Here is a 24759-nt window from a genome sequence, read left to right as displayed (position 1 = left end):
ATTTGAGTGTATTAAGTCAGCTGTCTTCGTTAGTAACCTACAACTAGTTTGTGATGACCCGGGAATTTTCGACCAAATTTAAACTTAATCTTTATATGTTTTCGACACGATAAGAAAAGTTTGTAATGTTGAGTCTCGAAAACTTTGGAACAGTTACATGATTGCATTTGCCCTTTTGACCATTCCCGACGATTCACGAACAATTAATTTTAAAATAGATGTGTGTATATATACATACATATATATATAAAAATAATAATTGAAAATATAATTTTAAATATTATATGTTGTTGTGATTAAAAATAATTATGTAACATAAAATAAAAATAGGATAATATAATAATAATTATTTAAAATATATTTATATATAAAAATAAAGTATATAAAAAAAATATTAAATGATTGTGATACTCATTTGATGTATCGATTGATATTAAGTAAGTTAAATTCAAACTTATATGATTTTAAAATAAACGGTGATTCGAAAATGAGTTTTATAAATTTTAGGCTTAATAATCATATATGTAAAAGTTGTTTGTCAAATTTTAAAATTTTTTATATTTTACTTGGGGTTGGGAGTGAATAATTAATGTAATTTTTATTTATCCGCTACTGATTAACAACGGGACACGAAATCCAGCAATAATTGAAGGCAGCCCTTTCAGTGACACCTCCTTTATATTCTGTGTCAATATCTATTACTATACCTAATTGATAAATCCTTTGAAATTACTATGCTTAATTGGATTGAAAGCAACTCATAACAACCTCAATTTTTAATACGCATCATTTAAGAAATACTGTGCCAATGATTTGTGTTTACTGTTTTTGTTTGAACTCCATATCTACTAACAAATTCACATCTTTTTATATATATACAAATACTTATTACAATTTATGAGAAGAAAAGATAGATATATTAAACCATCATCCATTTTGTTCCTTCTTCCTCTACTTCTAGTTCCATCGCCACCACACTAACCATCACCATTACCACCTTCAGTCTCCATCATCTGCACCTTATTCATCACCACCCTACCACCTCTCTAACACTCTCTTTCTCTCTCTCTCTCTCTCTCTCTCTCTATCTCTCTCTCTCCCCTCTTACTATCTTTCCTATATATAAACACACACACACACACACACACACACACATATATATATATATATATATATATATATATATATATATATATATATATATATATATATATATATATATATATATATATATATATATATATATATATATATATATATATATATATATATATATTCATATAGATGACAGTGATATATATAAACCACGATCAATCCTAACCCTCTTGAACAACCATAATCCGTCGCCACCACCACCACTGCAGTCTGAGATCAAACCCATCACCACCTCATCGTCACCCTCAACCTCTCTCCTCTCTCTCTTCTATAGATCCCTTCGTAAACCCGTTAAATACCCACCATAAAAACCTGCTGAAAATTCGCTGTCTTTATTTTATAGCTACTGGGGTGATTTAATATAACCCATGAAAGCCTACTGCAAACGTTGCAGTTGCTATTTTCGATTCAAAACCCGACATCACAGAACCACTTAATCGCCATTAATTTCTGGCTATTTCACTTTACTCCTGCTGCTACAGCCCCCTTTGATGTCGACTGCAGCTGCTACTCACATTCTGTTTCGATTTTAAGATAATGATGATGACGAGTACACTACGTGTAATAGACTAAGCATGATGATAATTACTCGATGATATGAGGATGGTCACGAGATGAGTCGATGTATCAATGTGATATATCAAGGTTACGGTTAATACTTTGTAATAATGACAACCGTATGATACGAAAATGATGAAAATTGCGGATGATGATGAACGCGGTTGTGATGATAGATTTAGATGATGATAATGTTGTTGAAAGTGTGTTTATGATGATGATGATGATGATGATGATGGAGGTGACTATTGAAAATTTTAATACGAGTTATAAAGAACTCAGTTCGGAACAAATCAGAAAAACTTGAGTGGTTGAGTAGTTTGCGAGTGTGATATTATAGAGGAGGTCGCGGGTTCAATCCCCGACCATGGCCAAATTATTTTTAATTAATAACAGAAATGTTGGGCCGTGACTAGTATTTCTCTGTTGGGCTTCAGTTTCGTTGTTGGGTCGTTAAGGTTTATTCTGTTGGTCCGTATAAGTACTTGGGCCATGAATTGGTAAGTGGGTTCATATAAGTTGGGTTTTAGTTTAAGAACAAGGAAAACAGAAATCAGACGAGCGGTTAGGAGGTTAGCGGGTGAATGAGGGGTCTTGAGTTCAAACCTGATCTGAGGTATTTTTTTTATAAAAGCTCTTGAAGGTAGTTTACTAATTATGATGATGATGATGATTATTATTATTATTATTATTATTATTATTATTATTATTATTATTATTATTATTATTATTATTATTATTATTATTATTATTATTATTAGTAAAGGTACTATTATAGATACTATAGTTATTATTATTATTACAATTATCATTATTATTATCATTAGTAGAAAACTTATGATGTAGTTTTTGTTATAAGTATTATCATTACTATAATTATTATTATTATCAGTATGGTTATCATCATAATCAAATACAATTTTTATCACTATTATAAACGTTATTTTACCACATAAATATTATTTATATAAAACTATACTTAAAAGTAATATTACATATAAATATGTATAAATCATATTAACAATCTATATATAAATATTTATATATAACAAATTAGGTAATTTTAAAATAATAAGTTATATATATTAATAAAATCATATAAATATTAATCTTTTTGAATATTTACACAAATTAAATATATATATAATACATGAAATTGTTCGATTACAAGTATATGTATTAATATAGATATGAATGATATAGGTTCGTGAATCCGAGGCCAACCCTGCATTGTTCAATATTGTCATATGTATTTTTACTACAAAATACATTAGGTGAGTTTCATTATTCCCTTTTTATATATATTTTTGGGCTGAGAATACATGCAATGTTTTAATAACTATTTTACAATATTTATATGCGTGAGTTTCATTTGCTCCCTTTTACTCTTTACATTTTTGGGACTGAGAATACATGCGCAACTTTTATAACTGTGTTACGAAATAGACACAAGTAATCAAAATTACATTATATGGTTGAATGATCGAAATCGAATATGCCCCTTTTATTAAGTCTGGTAATCTAAGAATTAGGGAACAGACACCCTAATTGACGCGAACTCTAAAGATAGATCTATCGGGCCCAACAAGCCCCATTCAAAGTACCGGATGCTTTAGTACTTCGAAATTTATATCATGTCCGATGGAGGATCCCGGAATGATGGGGATATTCTTATATACATATTGTGAAAGTCGGTTACCAGGTGTTCAATCCATATGAATGATTATTTTTGTCTCTATGTATGGGATGTATATTGATGAGAAATGAAAAATCTTGTGGTCTATTAAAATGATGGAAATGATTATTTTTGTAAACTAATGAACTCACCAACCTTTTGGTTGACACTTGAAAGCATGTTTATTCTCAGGTACGAAAGAAATCTTCCGCTGTGCATTGGCTCATTTTAAAGATATTACTTGGAGTCATTCATGATATATTTCAAAAGACGTTGCATTCGAGTCGTTGAGTTCATCAAGATTATTATTAAGTTAATTATCGTTAGATATATTATAAAATGGTATACATGCCGTCAACTTTTGTTGTAATGAAAGATTGTCTTTTCAAAAACGAATGCAATGTTTGTAAAATGTATCATATAGAGGTCAAGTACCTCGTGATGTAATCAACTGTTGTAAATCGTTTATAATCGATATGGACTTCGTCCGGATGGATTGGGACGGGGTATGACAGTTGGTATCAGAGCAGAGGTCTTAGCGAACCAGGTCTTGCATTAGTGAGTCTAACTGATAGTCGTTAAGATGCATTAGTGAGTCTGGACTTCGACCGTGTCTGCATGTCAAAAGTTTTGCTTATCATTTTTGTCAGAAATCACCTGCTTATCATCCTTAGGAAATTACTTGCTCATTATTTTTAGTCTAGACACATCTTACTGCAATGATTGCATGAATAGTGTATAGACAAAAATTCATATCTTAGCGTATCTGTTACTGTAGACTTTATCTGACACGTTTCCTTAATTCCCTCCGTAAATTACGGGATCTTCTGTACTATATTAGATATTCTATATATAGTTAGAATATCATTCGATATTCGAAAATCATTTCATATCAAAACCCATTAACGGATCGTGAGAGATGGATCCTACACCTAGTTTAGATTCCATTAGTTCCGGAAGCGATTTCGAGCTGTATATTGAAGCAGACTCCGAAGTCAATGAACCAGAAGTGCCTCAACCATTTAGTTATTTTTCTTTCTGGAGGAGATGGGGGTGGGTTCGAGACTTACTCACTTGATGGAGAAATGAAGAAGGCGAGCCCTACCACGAACCAAACTTACCTCCTAACATCGGAGAAAACGATGTACTTATCGGCGAACCTATGCGCAACACTATATTCACCCTTCTTGCTAAAGTTTTCCACCTCGAAGGTCGCATTACTGCAATCTCAGAAAATATTCAACCTCTACTTCCGAATACCAATCGAAGGGGAATATTAGAAGAAGTTAGGGAACTTCGAATTGATAATGAAGATCTATCGAATCAAATGAGTGGATGGATAGAAATGATAGAGGGTAAGATAGAAAACCTGACAAGAATGGTGCGTGATCTACAAGCTTTACTTACTACACCAACATCATCACCAACCTCAGCACCAACAACACTTGTAGCACTGACAACAACAGTACCACCATCAGCAGCACCAGCAGCATAACCAGTACCAACGACAACAACATCCTCACACGTCTCAACCTCGCAATCTATATCTCAAGCATAATCATCGTTCTACGAATCGTTCTACATAAACTATCTTCGTCCTTTATGGCAATTATGTAATCTCTAATGTTTTAGAGATTATGTAGTATAGTTCTAGTCGTAAATCTGATGAGATTAATATCCCATTGACTCATTAAATCCATGATTACGTCTGAAGAAAATATATATGTATATATGTTTTCATAGAGATTGTAATTAAAATTTTTATTGTACAAACTGTTAATGGTGAAAATATTTTAACGGGTAGGTAACACCCGAGGAATATTTAGATTCTACATTAATAAGTTACACTGTACATTCTTCGAATCTGATTCAACGATCATTTACGATCCTACTTACATCCATCGATATAAGAATCCGTTCACCACAGAATAACCATTTTCATTCAATTTCATATTTGGATTTTAATCTATAATAATCCAACAAGTGGCATAATGAAGAAAACATTTGACATAATAAAATTTGTTAGAAACAAACAAATTAACTATGAGAAATTTTGTTAAGAATCCAAGCTAACTGTTCCTAGCTAATTGTTCCCAACTAATTGATTACACTTTATTTATCACAATTTAATTATCGCAATTTACATTCTCGCAATTTTATTTATCGTCATTTAATTTCTGTTATTTACTTTATGCATTTTATTTATCATCATTTAGTTTCTGTATTTATTTCACGCACTTTAAATATCATGACACGTATACAAGGTTTTGACATATCATATCGACGCATCTATATATATTATTTGGAATAACCATAGACACTCTATATGCAGTAATGATCGAGTTCTCTATACAGGGTTGAGGTTGATTCTATAATAATATATATACTTTGAGTTGTGATCGAGTCTGAGACATGTACACGGGTCACTATACGTATTAATTAATTCGAATATTATATATTAAATTATATATGAAAATGAATTATTGTACTGTCAACTGTGGACTATCGACTGTAGACTAATAACATTGGACAATTAAAATGAATTAAAATATTGATTATAATATATGAAACTAAACAATTCTTCAAGTTCGCCACTTGATTTCATCTTAAACCTCATTTGTATCTTGACGATTACAATCTGCGTTCAAACCTTTCATGATTCTTGAAAACACCTCAATCGAGAGGATGAACCAACCACAACTTCATCTACGGAAGAAAAGATTGATGCATATAGTTATGTACCTGAAAAACTCTCGAAACCAGAGTCATAGTTTAACACGTATCCGCGTTAAATCTTGTGGCATTTATTAGCAAAAATAACTTTGCGATTCCTTTTCAAATTAGCCAATTTTGTCACAGCTCCAGCAAATCAACTTCAATTTTTCATTCGAATAAGCCTTATTATAACCTTGATATATTAGTTGCCTTTCGTCATCATTACCGAAGAACTTTTTATATTCCACCATATTACCATCAGCGTTTAATCATCTAAAAACACAATTCTCTGAAAACACCTCAAGTAGATAATCGGCGATTTAGATATGATAGAATTAAATGCAGAGGAAACAGTAAAATCGTAGATGGCCTAAACGGCCACGAGTTTGATAACAAAATAATGGAGTGTTGGGAACGCTCGATAGAAAATTTGGTACTGAAAAACGGATTGAGCTAACCATGAAGGAGACCAAGGACAAATACAATGACCAAACCCTATATTCAAAGGATTCAGGTAATTCTGGATCCGTTGAAATCTTTAGAGAATATCTTACTCCGAAGTCATGTTAAAATCTTGCGGAAAATCTTTCTCCATCAACCATCGAACTTAGAAATTCCAAAAATATCATCATCAATATCTTCGATATTTCTGAGAATATTTTCATAAATATTCTCGTCCGAGATTATATACCTCTTCGTGCTTCCTGTGTATCATTATATTGGAAACATTAAATAGAAAATTTAGTACCGAAAAGCAGATTATGCGAAACTATGAAGAAAGCCGTGGACAAATCACAAAGAATAAGTTTGACTTCAAAGAATCCAAATGATTCAATGTCTGCTAAAGTCTTTAGTGAATATCTTACTCCTTACTCTAAACCCTTGCAGACAATAGTTTCTATCATCCTCTGATATTAGATATTCAAAGATATTATCTTATCTTTCATTATAAATATCCTCCAAATTTCTGAAGATATCTTCATAACTATACTTATCTGAAATCATTAATCTCTTCATGCTATCAGTGTTACATCATATAGAAACTGTTAGTTTCTATATTCTGTAAACTTTCGAGCTTAAAATATGAATGTTATTGAAGTAATGTTGGGAACTGATGCATGAGTTAGTATAATATAATGACACTTGATCAACGTGATTATATTACAGTAAGTCATGCTGAGTTTCTAATGGGACGCGATGATTCACAGATTATAACGTCATCATGTGCCATGTTACATAACTCTTTCATTGTGCTTAACTCCTGAACATATCAAGAAAATATATTCTTGATAGTTCTATTCTCAGTGATTCAAGTAATTTCACAAAACAAATCATGCTACTACCTTTCTCTTCTACCTTGTATATTATGATAATTCGAAACTCCATACCTACGAATTCTGGATCGTTATTCGCTTGACTTGAAGTCGGGAAGAGAAAAACAAAAACATGTAGCTTCGGAATATAAATAAGAATAGGAACAACATCAAACAATAAATTACAAACCGTGTATATATATGCGAATAACAAGATAAAGACACGGGAGAATTAGAAATACTATAACCCCAAGGTAATAGTAAAAGTAAACAGATTTTTCTAGTGGAAGATTGAAAAGAAGGATGACAAAAATGATAATTAGGAAAATATCAAGAATTAGAACGGGATTAAGCATTTTCACAATCTTTTGAATGTATGGACTAAGAAAGAAAGTATAGAAATGGTGAGAATAATGGAACAGAAGAGTTTGATTTATAAGGGAAATATCAGACAGAATAATCAAGACAGATCACCGTATTTTATTATAGAGATCTTAATTTCCTTAATTGACGAAGAATCAAATTTTATAGATTTTGAAGATTTTCTTTAATTCCTTGAATTTCGGAATTCAACCAAGACAACGTCAACAGCTAAGACGCACCTTATTTTCTAATTTCCACCATGACTACGTCAAAAGTTAAATCTCTATCTCAATCTGTTGTGACAGCTTCATTCGTACACTTCATCTAATCAAATCATTTTATCTATATTAGTCAATAATGATAAAACTCAATTTATCAACTCATATTTGTTATGAAAACATATTTATTGTTAGTCATGACCACCTCACTCAAATTTCGGGACGAAATTTCTTTAACGGGTAGGTACTGTGATGACCCGGGAATTTTCGACCAAATTTAAACTTAATCTTTATATGTTTCCGACACGATAAGCAAAGTTTGTAATGTTGAGTCTCGAAAACTTTGGAACAGTTACATGATTGCATTTTCCCTTTTGACCATTCCCGACGATTCAAAAAAATTTTAATTTTAAAATAGATGTGTGTATATATACATACATATGTATATAAAAATAATAATTGAAAATATAATTTTAAATATTATATGTTGTTGTGATTAAAAATAATTATGTAAAATAAAATAAAAATAGGATAATATAATAATTATTATTTAAAATATATTTATATATAAAAATAAAGTATATAAAAAAATATTAAATGATTGTGATACTCATTTGATGTATCGATTGATATTAAGTAAGTTAAATTCAAACTTATATGATTTTAAAATAAACGGTGATTCGAAAATGAGTTTTATAAATTTTAGGCTTAATAATCATATATGTAAACGTTGTTTGTCAAATTTTAAAATTTTTTATATTTTACTTGGGGTTGGGAGTGAATAATTAATGTAATTTTTATTTAAGAGTTAATGATCGAATTTTATACCATAATGTCTGAAATAAATAAATATAGTTAATTTAAAATATGAGATTTTTCTAGAAACATTTATCCGCTACTGATTAAAAACGGGACACGAAATCCAGCAATAATTGAAGGCGGTTCTTTCAGTGACACCTCCTTTATATTCTGTGTCAATATCTATTACTATACCTAATTGATAAATCCTTTGAAATTACTATACTTAATTGGATTGAAAGCAACTCATAACAACCTCAATTTTTAATACGCATCATTTAAGAAATACTGTGCCAATGATTTTGTTTTCTGTTTTTGTTTGAACTCCATATCCATTAACAAATTCACATCTTTTTATATATATACAAATACTTATTACAATTTATGAGAAGAAAAGATAGATATATTAAACCATCATCCATTTTGTTCCTTCTTCCTCTACTTCTAGTTCCATCGCCACCACACTAACCATCACCATTACCACCTCCGGTCTCCATCATCTGCACCTTATTCATCACCACCCTACCACCTCTCTAACACTCTCTTTCTCTCTCTCTCTCTCTCCCCTCTTACTATCTTTCTTATATATAAATACATATATATATATATATATATATATATATATATATATATATATATATATATATATATATATATATATATATATATATATATATAGATGACAGTGATATATATAAACCACGATCAATCCTAACCCTCTTGAACAACCATAATCCGTCGCCACCACCACCACTGCAGTCTGAGATCAAACCCATCACCACCTCACCGTAACCCTCAACCTCTCTCCTCTCTCTTCTATAGTTCCCTTCGTAAACCCATTAAATACCACCATAAAAACCTGCTGAAAATTCGTTGCCTTTATTTTATAGCTACTGCTATTGTACATCGTGATTTAATATAACCCATGATACCCTACTGCAAACGTTGCAGTTGCTATTTTCGATTCAAAACCCGACATCACAGAACCACTTAATCGCCATTAATTTCCGGCTATTTCACTTTACTCCTGCTGCTACAGCCCCCTTTGATGTCGACTGCAGCTGCTACTCACATTCTATTTCGATTTTAAGATAATGATGATGACGAGTACACTATGTGTAATAGACTAAGCATGATGATAATTACTCGATGATATGAGGATGGTCACGAGATGAGTCGATGTATCAAGGTGATATATCAAGGTTACGGTTAATACTTTGTAATAATGACAACCGTATGATACGAAAATGATGAAGTTGTGGATGATGATGAACGCGGTTGTGATGATAGATTTAGATGATGATAATGTTGTTGAAAGTGTGTTTATGATGATGATGATGATGATGATGATGGAGGTGACTATTGAAAAATTTAATACGAGTTATAAAGAACTCAGTTCGGAACAAATTAGAAAAACTTGAGTGGTTGAGTGGTTTGCGAGTGTGGTATTATAGAGGAGGTCGCGGGTTCAATCCCCGACCATGGCCAAATTATTTTTAATTAACAACAGAAATGTTGGGCCGTGACTAGTATTTCTCTGTTGGGCTTCAGTTTCGTTGTTGGGTCGTTAAGGTTTATTCTGTTGGGCCGTATAAGTACTTGGGCCATGAATTGGTAAGTGGGTTCATATAAGTTGGGTTTTAGTTTAAGAACAAGGAAAACATAAATCAGACGAGCGGTTAGGAGGTTAGCGGGTGAATGAGGGGTCTTGAGTTCAAACCTGATCTGAGGCATTTTTTTTTTATAAAAGCTCTTGAAGGTAGTTTACTAATTATGATGATGATTACTATTATTATTATTATTATTATTATTATTATTATTATTATTATTATTATTATTATTATTATTATTATTATTATTATTATTATTATTACTATTATTATTATTATTATTATTATTATTAGTAAAGGTACTATTATAGATACTATAGTTATTATTATTATTACAATTATCATTATTATTATCATTAGTAGAAAACTTATGATGTAGTTTTTGTTATAAGTATTATCATTACTATAATTATTATTATTATCAGTATGGTTATCATCATAATCAAATACGATTTTTATCACTATTATAAACGTTATTTTACCACATAAATATTATTTATATAAAACTATACTTAAAAGTAATATTACATATAAATATGTATAAATCATATTAACAATCTATATATAAATATTTATATATAACAAATTTGGTAATTTTAAAATAATAAGTTATATATATTAATAAAATCATATAAATATTAATCTTTTTGAATATATACACAAATTAAATATATATATAATACATGAAATTGTTCGATTACAAGTATATGTATCAATATAGATATGAATGATATAGGTTCGTGAATCCGAGGCCAACCCTGCATTGTTCAATATTGTCATATGTATTTTTACTACAAAATACATTAGGTGAGTTTCATTATTCCCTTTTTATATATATTTTTGGGCTGAGAATACATGCAATGTTTTAATAACTATTTTACAATATTTATATGCGTGAGTTTCATTTGCTCCCTTTTACTCTTTACATTTTTGGGACTGAGAATACATGCGCAACTTTTATAACTGTTTTACAAAATAGACACAAGTAATCAAAATTACATTATATGGTTGAATGATCGAAATCGAATATGCCCCTTTTATTAAGTCTGGTAATCTAAGAATTAGGGAACAGACACCCTAATTGACGCAAACTCTAAAGATAGATCTATCGGGCCCAACAAGCCCCATCCAAAGTACCGGATGCTTTAGTACTTCGAAATTTATATCATGTCCGATGGAGGATCCCGGAATGATGGGGATATTCTTATATACATATTGTGAATGTCGGTTACCAGGTGTTCAATCCATATGAATGATTATTTTTGTCTCTATGTATGGGACGTATATTGATGAGAAATGAAAATCTTGTGGTCTATTAAAATGATGGAAATGATTATTTATGTAAACTAATGAACTCACCAACCTTTTGGTTGACACTTGAAAGCATGTTTATTCTCAGGTACGAAAGAAATCTTCCGCTGTGCATTGGCTCATTTTAAAGATATTACTTGGAGTCATTCATGATATATTTCAAAAGACGTTGCATTCGAGTCGTTGAGTTCATCAAGATTATTATTAAGTTAATTATCGTTAGATATATTATAAAATGGTATGCATGCCGTCAACTTTTGTTGTAATGAAAGATTGTCTTTTCAAAAACGAATGCAATGTTTGTAAAATGTATCATATAGAGGTCAAGTACCTCGTGATGTAATCAACTGTTGTAAATCATTTATAATCGATATGGACTTCGTCCGGATGGATTGGGACGGGGTATGACATAGTTGTCCACAGTTAGATGTACAGAAATAAATCGATATATATATATATATATATATATATATATATATATATATATATATATATATATATATATATATATTATCTTGAATCAATCCACGACCCAGTGTATACACGTCTCAGGCTAAATCATAACTCAAACTATATATATTTTTGGAATCAACCTCAACCCTGTATAGCTAACTCCAACATTACTGCATATAGAGTGTCTATGGTTGTTCCAAATAATATATATAGATGGGTCGATATGATATGTCAAAACATTTGCATACGTGTCTATGGTATCCCAAGATTACATAATATATTAGAATACATGTATAATACAATATAAGTTAGCTAGGATATGATTTGTATAGATTTGTTAAACATTTCCCGTAGCTAAAAAGATCAAAAATATCCAATATTGTTTTACCCCTAACTTCTTCGTTTTAAATCCGTTTTGAGTGAATCAAATTGCTATGGTTTCATATTGAACTCTATTTTATGAATCTAAACAGAAAAAGTATAGGTTTATAGTCGAAATTACAGGTTACAAGTCATTTTTGTAAAGGTAGTCATTTCAGTCGAAAGAACGACGTCTAGATGACCATTTTGGAAAAACATACTTCCACTTTGAGTTTAACCATGATTTTTGGATATAGTTTCATGTTCATATGAAAAATCATTTTCCCAGAAGAAAAACTTTTAAATCAAAGTTTATCATAGTTTTTAATTAACTAACCCAAAACAGCCCGCGGTGTTACTACAACGGCGTATATCCGGTTTTACGGTGTTTTTCGTGTTTTTCAGTTTTAAATCATTAAGTTAGTATATCATATAGATATAGAACATGTGTTTAGTTGATTTTAAAAGTCAAGTTAGGAGGATTAACTTTTATTTGCGAATAAGTTTAGAATTAACTAAACTATGTTCTAGTGATTACAAGTTTAAACCTTCGAATAAGATAGCTTTATATGTATGAATCGAATGATGTTAAGAACATCATTACTACCTCAAGTTTTGTGGATAAACCTACTGGAAAAGAGACAAATGGATCTAGCTTCAAAGAATCCTTGGATGGCTTGAAAGTTCTTGAAGCAGAATCATGACACGAAAACAAATTCAAGTAAGATCATCACTCGAAATAAAATTGTTATAGTTATAGAAATTGAACCAAAGTTTGAATATGAGTATTACCTTGTATTAAAAAGATATCTTACTGTAAATAAGAAAGATTTCTTGAGGTTGGATGATCACTTTACAAGATTGGAAGTAAGCTAGCAAACTTGGAAGTATTCTTGATTTTATGAAACTAGTACTTATAGAATTTATGAAGAACACTTAGAACTTTAAGATAGAACTTGAGAGAGATCACTTAGATGAAGAAAATTGAAGAATGAAAGTGTTTGTAGGTGTTTTTGGTCGTTGGTATATGGATTAGATATAAAGGATGTATAATTTTGTTTTCATGTAAATAAGTCATGAATGATTACTCATTTTTTTGTAATTTTATGAGATATTTCATGCTAGTTGCCAAATGATGGTTCCCACATGTGTTAGGTGACTCACATGGGCTTCTAAAATCTGATCATTAGAGTGTATATACCAATAGTACATACATCTAAAAGCTGTGTATTGTATGAGTACGAATACGAGTGCATACGAGTAGAATTGTTGATGAAACTGAACGAGGATGTAATTGTAAGCATTTTTGTTAAGTAGAAGTACTTTGATATGTGTCTTGAAGTCTTTCAAAAGTGTAAGAATACATATCAAAACACAATATGTATATACATTCTAATGGAGTCGTTAAGTCTTCGTTAGTCGTTACATGTAAGTGTTGTTTTGAAACCTTTAAGTTAACGATCTCAATTAATGTTGTTAACCCAATGTTTATTATATCAAATGAGATGTTAAATTATTATATTATCATGATATTATGATGTATGAATATCTCTTAATATGATATATACATTAAAATATCGTTACAACGATAATCGTTACATATAAGTCTCGTTTCGTAATTCTTGAGTTAGTAGTATTGTTTTTACATATGTAGTTCATTGTTAACACACTTAATGATATATTTAAATATCATTTTATCTTGATAAATATAGTGTATCAATATCTTAATATGATACATATGTATTTAGTAGACGTTATCATAACGATAATCGTTATATATATCATTTCGAGTTTCTTAACTTAGTAATCTCATTTCTTATGTATATCACACATTGTTAATATACTTAGTGAGATACTTACTCATCATACTCTTATGTCAACTATATATATATATATATATGTCTATATATATACCACAACATGTTGTTTTTACAATTTTGTAACGTTCGTGAATCGCCGGTCAACTTGGGTGATCAATTGTCTATATGAAACTTATTTCATTTAATCAAGTCTTAACAAGTTTGATTGCTTAACACATTGGAAATATTTAGTCATGTAAATATCAATCTCAATTAATATATATAAACATGGAAAAGTTTGGGTCACTACAACCTGCTCATTTACACACTTAGCTGTGCGTTGAGCAGATGTACACCATGAAGCAACAACCTTCTTGAGGTCGTTTAGCTGGTTCTTAACATCTGCTGCCTCAACGTGAAGAGACTTTAAAGCAAAATTTTATTTTTCAAGTTTTGAAATTTCATCCTTCAAGATCTTAATTTCATCAGTTTTACTTTTAAGTTTATCATTTAAAGATTTATTATCATTTTTCAAAACTTCTTCACGTTTACTGCCTCTACATAAATCAACTCTTAGGTAGTCAAACATTTCAGCTTTTTCATCATCAGTATAAGTTTGAAAATTATCAACCTTATACAGCATTTCAGATTTCCATTGAGGTGAATCCTTTTTCCGATCAGCTTCCCTCATATCAGCCAAAAACATACTACCATTATCATCCTCATCAGACTCCTCGACCTCCTTGGCCATCAAACACAGCTTTTTACCAGAATCATAACCAGCATCATCATCATCAGTATCACTATCAGAAGATGAAGAAGAGCTAGTTTCATACCAATCATGATGCTCAGCAACTAGAACCTTTTCTGGCTTCTTTCCCTTCTTATCAGCCTTTGCACTTTCTTCCATCTGAGCCTTTATAGATTTGTACTTGTTCTTGTACTTATCAGCTTTTGAGAAGGAGTTAGCATGTGATGTTGAAGGTTTTCTAGACATGCATTCAGCAGCAAAATGTCCAACCTTCCCACAATTGTAACACTCAGATTTAGGACCCTTGACTGATTTGCTGATATACCTAGCACTTGGTTTCTTACTCCCTTTGTATGGCTTGCTGGTTCTATTACGATTGAACCTTTTGAACTGCATAGCCAGCAAAGCCATACCTTCAGCAAACCCTTCCACATCATCTTCATCATCACTGCTTTCTTCAGAACCAGTACCACTATCCACCTCATCTTCAGCTGACTCATCTTCTGCAATCAACTTTTGAGCCAGTAAAGCTTTTTAAGCTTTCTTTTTAGCAGTAACAATAAGAGTAGTATCATCAGTTTTTGAGGATTTTGAGGTGGTGGGGGCAGAGTTAAAGTTTTCTTTTAAATTCAGTTCAAGTTTAGCTTTTGCCGTCTCATGGTTCCAAAGTGTACCATAAAGAGAGGACATGTTAAAGTTCTTTAAGGTCTGGGTGGTTTTTAAGGGGTCAGTGACAGGCTTCCATTTAGTAGGCAGTGAGTCAATGAATTTGTTTACTTGTTCAAAATCAGTATATGTGATTTTTAAAGTAAGCAGGTCAGCAACTAGGTTTATGAAGGTTTACTTAAGGGTCTCATTCTTATAGACAAAGAACATTTCATACTCTCTTTTCAAAGCAATAATCTTGTTCTGCCTAACCTCATCCATGCTTTCATAAGTAACATCTAGATAGTCTAACATAAGCTTAGCATTCAGCTTTCCCTTAATCAGTTTGATCAGGTGGTTAGGTAAAGTTATAGCTAACAGAGTTCTGATCTTAGGGTCAAGTCCAACACGACGTTTGTCCTCAGCATCCCATTTGGCTGGAGTGAGAATAACCTCTCTGCCAGGAATGGCAGGAGTGTCAGCAGTAGCTGAGATGCTATCAATAGTCTCAGTTAGGACAAATGGACCATCTGTGGCAATACCAGGCATAAGTGGGTCAATAGACTCCAGGTGAAGCATGAACCTTGCCTTCTAAGTTTCATACTCATCTTCATCGAATTTGGGTGGTCTATTGGATGAGCCATTTTCAAGGTAAGCTGTATTTGAGTATGCAGCCATGAGAGAATTCAGATCCAAGATATTAAATTATCAAGATTGAAGCTCTGATACCAGTTGTTGGTCCCTTGATTAACAACAGGAGTATTGTAGGGGGAGATGAATACAATTTCTTTTGATTAACTAACCAATTAAACACAGTTTAGTATTCAAGCATGTAATTTAAATAGAGTCAAAGGTAATTTTTCAACTGTTATTCTTTATTGATTAAATCACAAAGAATTACAACTATCCTTGGCGGAATGATAGTTGGTTGATACAGATTTACCTAAGTATAGCTATGAGGATAAACTTAAAGCTATTACACGTTTTGGACTCTAAATAACAAAACCCACACCACTAGTTGTTACGATAGTGGATACAACAATTTATAGTAGTCCTATTAACCGTGTAATGGTTCTATTGTCCACTGGTACATAAGATGTCTGTACTTGTGGGGACAACTGTATCAGAGAGCGTGCTCTCCTCTTTCCTCTTTGGTAGCTATTTGCAGGAACACCCCAATTTGGTTTGGAACCACTATTCGTTTAAACAAATAGAATGTTGTGTTCCCTAGGTATTGACAAAGTATAGCACATGTCTGCACATCCGTTAAACTTCTGCATTCCCACGTGGTCTTGTAAGGTCACTTGTCAGCCGCTGACGCGTGTCCTTTCCTGTTCAACTTTGTCTTTGACTTCTGTTGAATAGTACAATTGATGTAGACCACTCGGGAAACCACCATGCTTGTAATGGAGCATGGCTGTCTTGTGTTGTATGTTGCTTACCAGGTTTACAGGTTCTTCTTATGCTGAGTCACTTGATATTCTTGAATTGCTGAGTACTCATCCTGTGCTGATTCGAAGAATACACTCTACCTTGTGCTGGTAGACTAGGCAGCGTACTGAACACTTGACATAGCAACATTTACTGTCTATACATAAACAAACTTGTGCTGGCTGCACATAACATTTTAGTGCAAATAAATTACAGTTTTGTCATAATTAAATCCTTAATTATTTTGGGGACTTAACAGAGAATACTATCAAGAATGGATCTGTCTTTCACATATGCACTTTGCAAGCCACCTATAAGTTTTGAGATTACATTCCGAAGTCTAAAGGATAGAATTTTAGATATAATTTTATAATAACTATTGATAAGACTTATCGAACGATTATCTCGAAGGCACATAGGATCTTTTTTCTTCGGAATGAGGGTGATAAAAGACGCGTTGCATCCTGGAGAGAATTCACAACGATCCCAAAACCAGTGCAGTGCCGACATTAGATCATCCTTAATTAACCACCAGAACTTCCGATAAAAGTTAAAGTTAAATCCATCCGGTCCGGGTGCTTTGGATGGTCCACAATCTTTTATTGCTTCCCACACTTCCGCCTCATCAAACGGTTTTTCCAGGTTCCTTGCATCTTCTGTAGAGATTTTTGACGTATTGAAACCTAACATACTAAGTCTCGAAGCCTCCTGTTCCTCAAAAAGATGCTTGAAATAATTGAACACTTCATCTTTAATTGCATTTGGACTTTCCTGCCATGACCCGTTGATGTATAGCCCACGTAGATTGTTCTTAAGGTTTCTTCTTTTTATGACCGAGTGAAAAAATTTAGAGTTCACGTCTCCTTCAATACTCCACTTAATTCTTGCCTTTTGCTTAAGCATATTCCGTTTGTCTATATCCTTTTCGAGCCATTTATTTCTAATGAGTAACCATTCTTCTCATTCCGAGTCAGTTAGTGATATATTTTCAGCTTCACTTTCCCACATTCGACTTTGTTCCATAAGTTCCATAATTTCATTGTCGATTTTCCCGTATTTCTGCAAACACCATTGCTTCAACTTATCTTTGACATTTTTGAGCTTTAATCTAAAAATAGTGTCAGGTTTACGAGCATTAACATTGGATTTTCAAACTTCTGAAATAATTGAATCATGTTTACGAGCATTAACATTGGATTTCCAAACTGCTGAAATAATTGAATCAGGTTTAAGACATTTTTGAGCTTCCAATTTTGTCTTATTATTATTATTATTATTATTATTATTATTATTATTATTATTATTATTATTATTATTATTATTATTATTATTATTATTATTATTATGTTTGTGAGAACTTTCTATTATATTTTTTCTTATTGTTTTATTTATTTATTATTTATCGAATTAATTATCTAATGTGTGCATTAAGGGACGTTTAGATCGTTATTACATATGATAATCAACTCAACAATAATCTCCAATAATATGGTATTCTTTTTCTCATGATTTTCTATGTTTGACCTTTTATTTTGAATGGTTTAATATCAATATTGTAAATAGAGAAGTGTATAATTGAAAGAAATATGTGTAATAATCGTTAAGAGTTTGAAATTTAGATGTAATAATGACCTTATTATATGTTCTTAACGTACACAATAAACAATCTCTAAAAGTTAGTTTATAACAACTACTGAACCAAACCAAAAGATAGAAAGAAGAGTAAAAATGACGTTTGAAACAAAGACAGTAAAAGGAAAGATCCATAGTTTTTTATGTGTATTATTTGTATAATGTATAAAAACGAAGAAAAAAGACTCCCTGTCTTATTCAAACCGCAAAGAATGAAAAAATCTACCTTGACCCAACACTAAACCCTTTAAATTATGGATATTTATTTTCCTTGAAAACTTGAGTTGTTGACTTTATTATTCCCATGACTATTATTGTTGCTAATAGTTGTGCTGCCATTGTTGTTGCTATTGTTGTTGAAGTTTCCATTATTAGCATTGCCATTGCCATTAAAAACACATGAAATAGCTGCCGCTAAAGCAGCTGAGAAATTTGGATCAGCAGTGAGAGCGGTCACAGTGTCCGCCAATACCGTTGGTGATGCACCATGGTGCATCTGTTGAAGCCCGAGCTGCGGGCTCGAGCCACCTTCAATGTCATTTGACATTTGCAGCCCTGAAAATTTCGACTGGTTGTATAACGCTTGCCCGAAGATATGAGGTAGTAGGGCAGCGTTTTGATCGGTGAAATTTTGATTCTGGAGGTTGCAATAAGGTACTTGAAGCTGACCAGTCCCTGCCCGTTGTAACGGGTTTGGAGTTTGAGTCAGGTCTAATGAGACCGTAGGGAATGGGGCCGAAGCTGAAATCGTTGCCATATTCGAAGAGCAAGAAAGAAATGTTCTAGCTAAGTAATTCGAGTTCATGATTCCGTCTGAACTAGGCATGGAGCCTGAAAGTAGCATTCTTGCAGCCGAAGAGGTCGTTGACGCCATCGCCATGGCGGCTGGTGGTAAGGGGTGGTTGTGATTGCCTTCATATGTTGTGATCAAAATTGTTCTATCTTCTGCACACCTTTGAACCTACCATAATATCAATTATTTAGTCAAAAAACTTCACTTACCCACAAAAGACTACAAACTACAATCACCGGTGAATCTAGTATATGTCCTATGTGGTCATGGGACCGCACTTTCATTGAAATTTTTTTTGTTAAATATATTTAAAATGCTACAAGACACCACTAAAATTAACTGTGTGACCCCATATATTTATAAGATTTACTGTTTTTTGGAATTAAACAACTATTAATTATGAACCGTACTTTGAAAAAAAATTATGACCCTATTTAATTTTCACCTTAGATTCGCCAATTGCTAGTACTATATATGCCGCATTATTTTTTGGACAGTATTTGCTACAGTATAACTTTAGGGACTAATCCGTACAAAATTCATTTTCAAATTTCAATGGTATAGCAATATATAAATATGTTTTAAAATGTCATATACTGAAATACTTTTAAAATTATTTACGGATAAGAACTACAATAATTAACAATTACTCCGTAATAATGTACCAAAATTTTAAGATATTTATTATCCAGGCTACAAGCCAAACAAGAATCATTATTAATTGTGTACCAAAATTTCATAAAATCTCAGTCAACTAATTAAAATATTATACTAATTAATGATCGATCATGAAGATTAATCTTACTTGTTTTCTAACCGGACAACCGGCGGCCATGGTGCACCGATAATATGCTCGAGGAAACGGGTTTCCTTTCGCCATTTTCTGTCCATATTTTCTCCATTGACATCCATCAGCAATCTAAACACGTAACGAAATTAGCTCAAGATCACATAATTAATCAAGCTTAGTAACCATGATTAACAATTAAATAATCTATATACCATTGGAGCTTCTGACCGAGCTCGAACAGAAACCCTAGCTTTTCGAATAGTCGCTTCAGTAGCTTGATCAATACTCGTACTAGTCCCATTATTATCGTCTTTCAAAGAATTTAATCTCGGAATTTTATTCGAACCGCCTGATCTAGTCATCACTTGTTCGTTACTCTCATCGCGTTGATCAATTGTATTATTATTATTATTACTATTACTATTACGCTCATTGTTACTCCGTCCTTCTGAAGACTGAGAATTTGAATTTTCATCATTTTCGACTGTATTCGGTTGATCAGATGATAAAACTAGATCCATAAATGGTCTCGGTACAATTGCAAGTCCACCTCCACCATCATTAACAGTTTTACGATCTTCTTCTTTTTGTTTTTGTTGCATAATTGTTACGAGATGTGTTTGTAACGTGTTGTAATTTATGGTTACTTGATTCAACGCTTCTCTTAATTTTCTATTCTCTGTGTTCATTCTCTCTAGTTCCGCTTGAACCACTGCTAACTACAACCAAACTTAGGTTACAGTTTTTAATATCAAATTTAAAATTTAATTTTGTATTTATAAATTATAAATTATACAAGTACGGAAATTAGGTTAAAGTTTGTTACCTCGTTTTTAGCACGTTTATCGTCGGAATTGGATGAGATTCCGTCATCGACCACCGATTGATCACTGCTCGTGTTTCCGGTTACGAGATGTAAACCAGTCTATATACATGAATTAAAGTCAATAACAAAAAATTCGATAAAATTAAACAATTAAATTGAATTGAATTACGTACGTTAATATTATAATCTAAGTCGGTAGCAGGAGCGGTTGTATCGGTGATAGAAACAGGCAACGTAGAAGAACGAATTTCTTCATCGTGTTTTTTATTGGGGAAGAAATCCATTTCGTTGATTTGATGATGATTGTGAACAACGTTGTTGAGGTTGAGAGGGAAGTGTATGGTGGTAGGTGGAGGTGAGTTGGTGGTGGTGGTGGTGTCCATAAATAAGGCGGTTGCGGCGGTGGTGGAAATGGTTATGGTTGTCTGAAAAAGAGTTGAGTGTATGAAAATTGAAAAAGTAAAAAGAAGAAGATGATGATATTGGGATCTGAATCAAACGAGAGTCCACTGTCCATTTATGAATGAAAGAGAAATCAAGTCTTTGAAAGGGGCCAGTGGACTCGGCAATTTAAAAGGGAAGTTGAGACTCAAGACTTTCATAGTAATAAATATAAATAATTAAATATATAAATACTATAAACGCAATTTCATATATTGCTTTTATTTATATTGAATTATTTATTATTTATATTTATTTTATATTTTTGTATCGCTAGTTCTTTAAGCAGAGAAAATGAAATGGAAACGAGAATAAAAAAAATGTAATGCGGAAATTAAATAAGATAAATGTATTAACGGAGTGAAAATGATGTAAAAGAAAAATAAAGGAATATAAGTGAAATATACATATACATATTTATAATTAAATCATTTGCAATATTTGGATTTGATTGATTGAAAATAAACCATATGATCAATATATAGAATTTAGTCAGTATCTAATGGTTAGTTTTATAAATATTGTTTTGAACTCGAGAAACGTTAGAGAAAAACGACTAAGTTAATTTTTATTTCATTATTTGATGTTGTGTATAATAATAACATGTTGATTGTGAGCTAATAAAAGGATTAGAGTTAACATTGAAATATATACAAAAGTTTATCTTTTAATCCGCTCTCAAATATGAGCCGAAAGTGTTTTTGACAAAAACCTTATGTAGTATCATTCATAATCGTATGTTTTACTTTCTTTTTCACTTAGAATAAAGAGTCAAGAATGCCTACTATTATATTTAATCCGCATAATTCTTTTACTTTTCACAATTAGAAGTAGATAAAATCGAGAATCTGTTAGAATTTTATGTATATATTCAATGTATAAACAAAGACTTAAAAGGTAATTATAATAACCGAATAGATAATTATATAAACGAAATTTAGTTATATAAACAAAACGATTATTTGTTAGAAAGGATAATTATATAAACAAAAACCTATTATATAAACGAAGAGTAAAAAAGATAATTACAGAAGTTAGACCTGTAATAAGACGTTAAGATACTTCCAATTTATTTGTAATAATCAGATATCATAACAAACTTTATATTCATTTAATACGGAGTATTATTTTATTTAAAATATACAATTATTTATTTATGCATATACCAACATTTTGATGACATTAGTTAAGTATGTCGTTAACAAATAAAAAATATTAATAAAATTATACGTTCATAATTTATTAGATGCAGGAAGTAAATTAAAGATTTTAGAACCAAATGGAATGAATGAGTGAGATTTTGGTTTCATGAGAAACTAATGGGATTTAATATTATTTGTTCTTTCTATTTTCGAAAGTTTGTAATTATTATGTTAGTCAGCATAAGACCAAGAAAGATCAATAAACTAAATGATAAATTTGAAAATGTAAGGAAATAATGGAGAAAGAAAAGGGCAAAAATATGAAAACTGACCACACAAGTTGGACATAACCGGGTTTATTCAACGAGATGGCCAATAAGAGCGGAAACTTGTTGTGGTGTTGATTGATTTTCACTTGGTATAATAATTAATAATTAATTAATTAATAAGTAAATTATTAATAATTATATTATATTAATATATCTACGAAGCTAGAGAATATTAAAATTATAAGGTTGAGACAAAAGGCTTGATTAGGAGACATATTATGTTGTTTTCATGGTTTTGGATGTTTATTAGTGTATAAAAAATATTAAAAGCTCATGTGATTATCTGAAATAATACATTCCTGTTTTATTGTATATATTATATATATAATAAAAAAAAAGAAGGTGATATATTCACCATTCTTTTTATTCTATCCATCAAATTTCATGTAATTTTCCAAAGTTACCCTTATACGGAGTATTAGTTTTTTAATTTAATTAATACTAGTTTATAATAGTTTATAACACGTGTTTTCGCGATACAGAAATATGAGCCAATAATGAATTGAGTAGATTGTTATAACAAATGTGGATGTCAAAAAGTACATAGGACGTTGAAATTGAATGATATCATGTACCTGTCAACAGGTTAAACTTTCGCCATTTTCATAACATGTGAATACTAAAGACCCCGAATTTATAAAAATATACAATATAACTAATCAATAATAACACAACGACCCGCGTTTTCATGACATAAATATGATTCAATAATAAATTAGGTAGATTGTTGATGTAGGAATTGGGCTTTCTAAACTTGGGTTTGCATGTTATGTACAAGAGCATATGGATAATTGTTATAGGCCTTCTTGGAGTATCATGAAGCCGAAGCCACAAAGAATACGGATGGGAATTGGTTGATTAATTAGTCAAAGAAAGCAAGGATAGAAAATAACAAATAAGGATTCTTTTATTTGTGTTTATCCATTTAGTTAATCTTTTATTATTTTAAGTTTATCCTTCGTATCTTTTGATATCTTTTATTAGTTTAAAAAGTCTAGTTTGTTTTATCTCTTAGTTGTCCTATTATTTTAGCTATATATAGCTATATCGATGTAGAGGATTATGTTAGAGTTGAGTTTTGATAAATAATAAAAGAAGAAGACGCGAAGTCTTATTTTCAGCCGAGAAGGCTTTGTTTTATCTTTTCAATTTCTTGTTTGGCCACGATACACGCATTATTTGGTATCCAGAGCTCAGGTTTTGGCCAAACAATGTTTCGTGGAAGTTATCGAGGAAGCTATTGCAGAATCGCCGATCGAGGCAGCAATGGAGATAATCGTAGACACGCCGAAAGAGGCAACGAAGACCCTCGAGACGTAGAAATTGAACGATTATATATGCGAATCGCCGAGTTGGAACTGAACCAACAACGATTCCCTGCGCACTACGATTCGGATAGAATCGATTCAGAATCCTTTTATGATTCAGAACCCATCTATGATACAGATGGTGAAGATGGAAAATCCGTTTATGATTCGGAACTCATCTATGATACAGATGGCGAGAAGGAAGAGGAAGGTTATGAGTCCGAGGTTGCGGTCTTCAACACTCCAATTATTAATAAAGACACAAATATGTCAAATGAAGACGTTACAATTTTCTTCCATGAAGATGCTAATGTTTTTATGAAAAGTGATTTGGAAAACACTCG

General features: G+C 31.5%; 1 protein-coding gene across 1 annotated transcript; it reads right to left on the bottom strand.

Moving 5' to 3' along the window:
• Positions 1-18909: 18909 nt before the first annotated feature.
• On the bottom strand, positions 18910-21511 carry LOC139886202 (WRKY transcription factor 6-like). The gene is made up of 5 exons (XM_071869947.1): positions 21370-21511; positions 21197-21295; positions 20583-21089; positions 20386-20499; positions 18910-19748 (listed from the first exon to the last, which is right to left on the bottom strand). Exons 1-5 carry the CDS (start codon positions 21478-21480, stop codon positions 19050-19052), a joined length of 1530 nt encoding a protein of 509 aa, XP_071726048.1. The 5' UTR covers positions 21481-21511; the 3' UTR covers positions 18910-19049.
• Positions 21512-24759: the final 3248 nt, after the last annotated feature.

Source organism: Rutidosis leptorrhynchoides, chromosome 1, assembly GCF_046630445.1.
Source record: "Rutidosis leptorrhynchoides isolate AG116_Rl617_1_P2 chromosome 1, CSIRO_AGI_Rlap_v1, whole genome shotgun sequence".
Classification (NCBI taxonomy): Eukaryota; Viridiplantae; Streptophyta; class Magnoliopsida; order Asterales; family Asteraceae; genus Rutidosis; species Rutidosis leptorrhynchoides.
The sequence above is the reverse complement of the archived record's forward strand: the minus strand, read 5'-3'. Positions and strand labels throughout refer to the sequence as shown.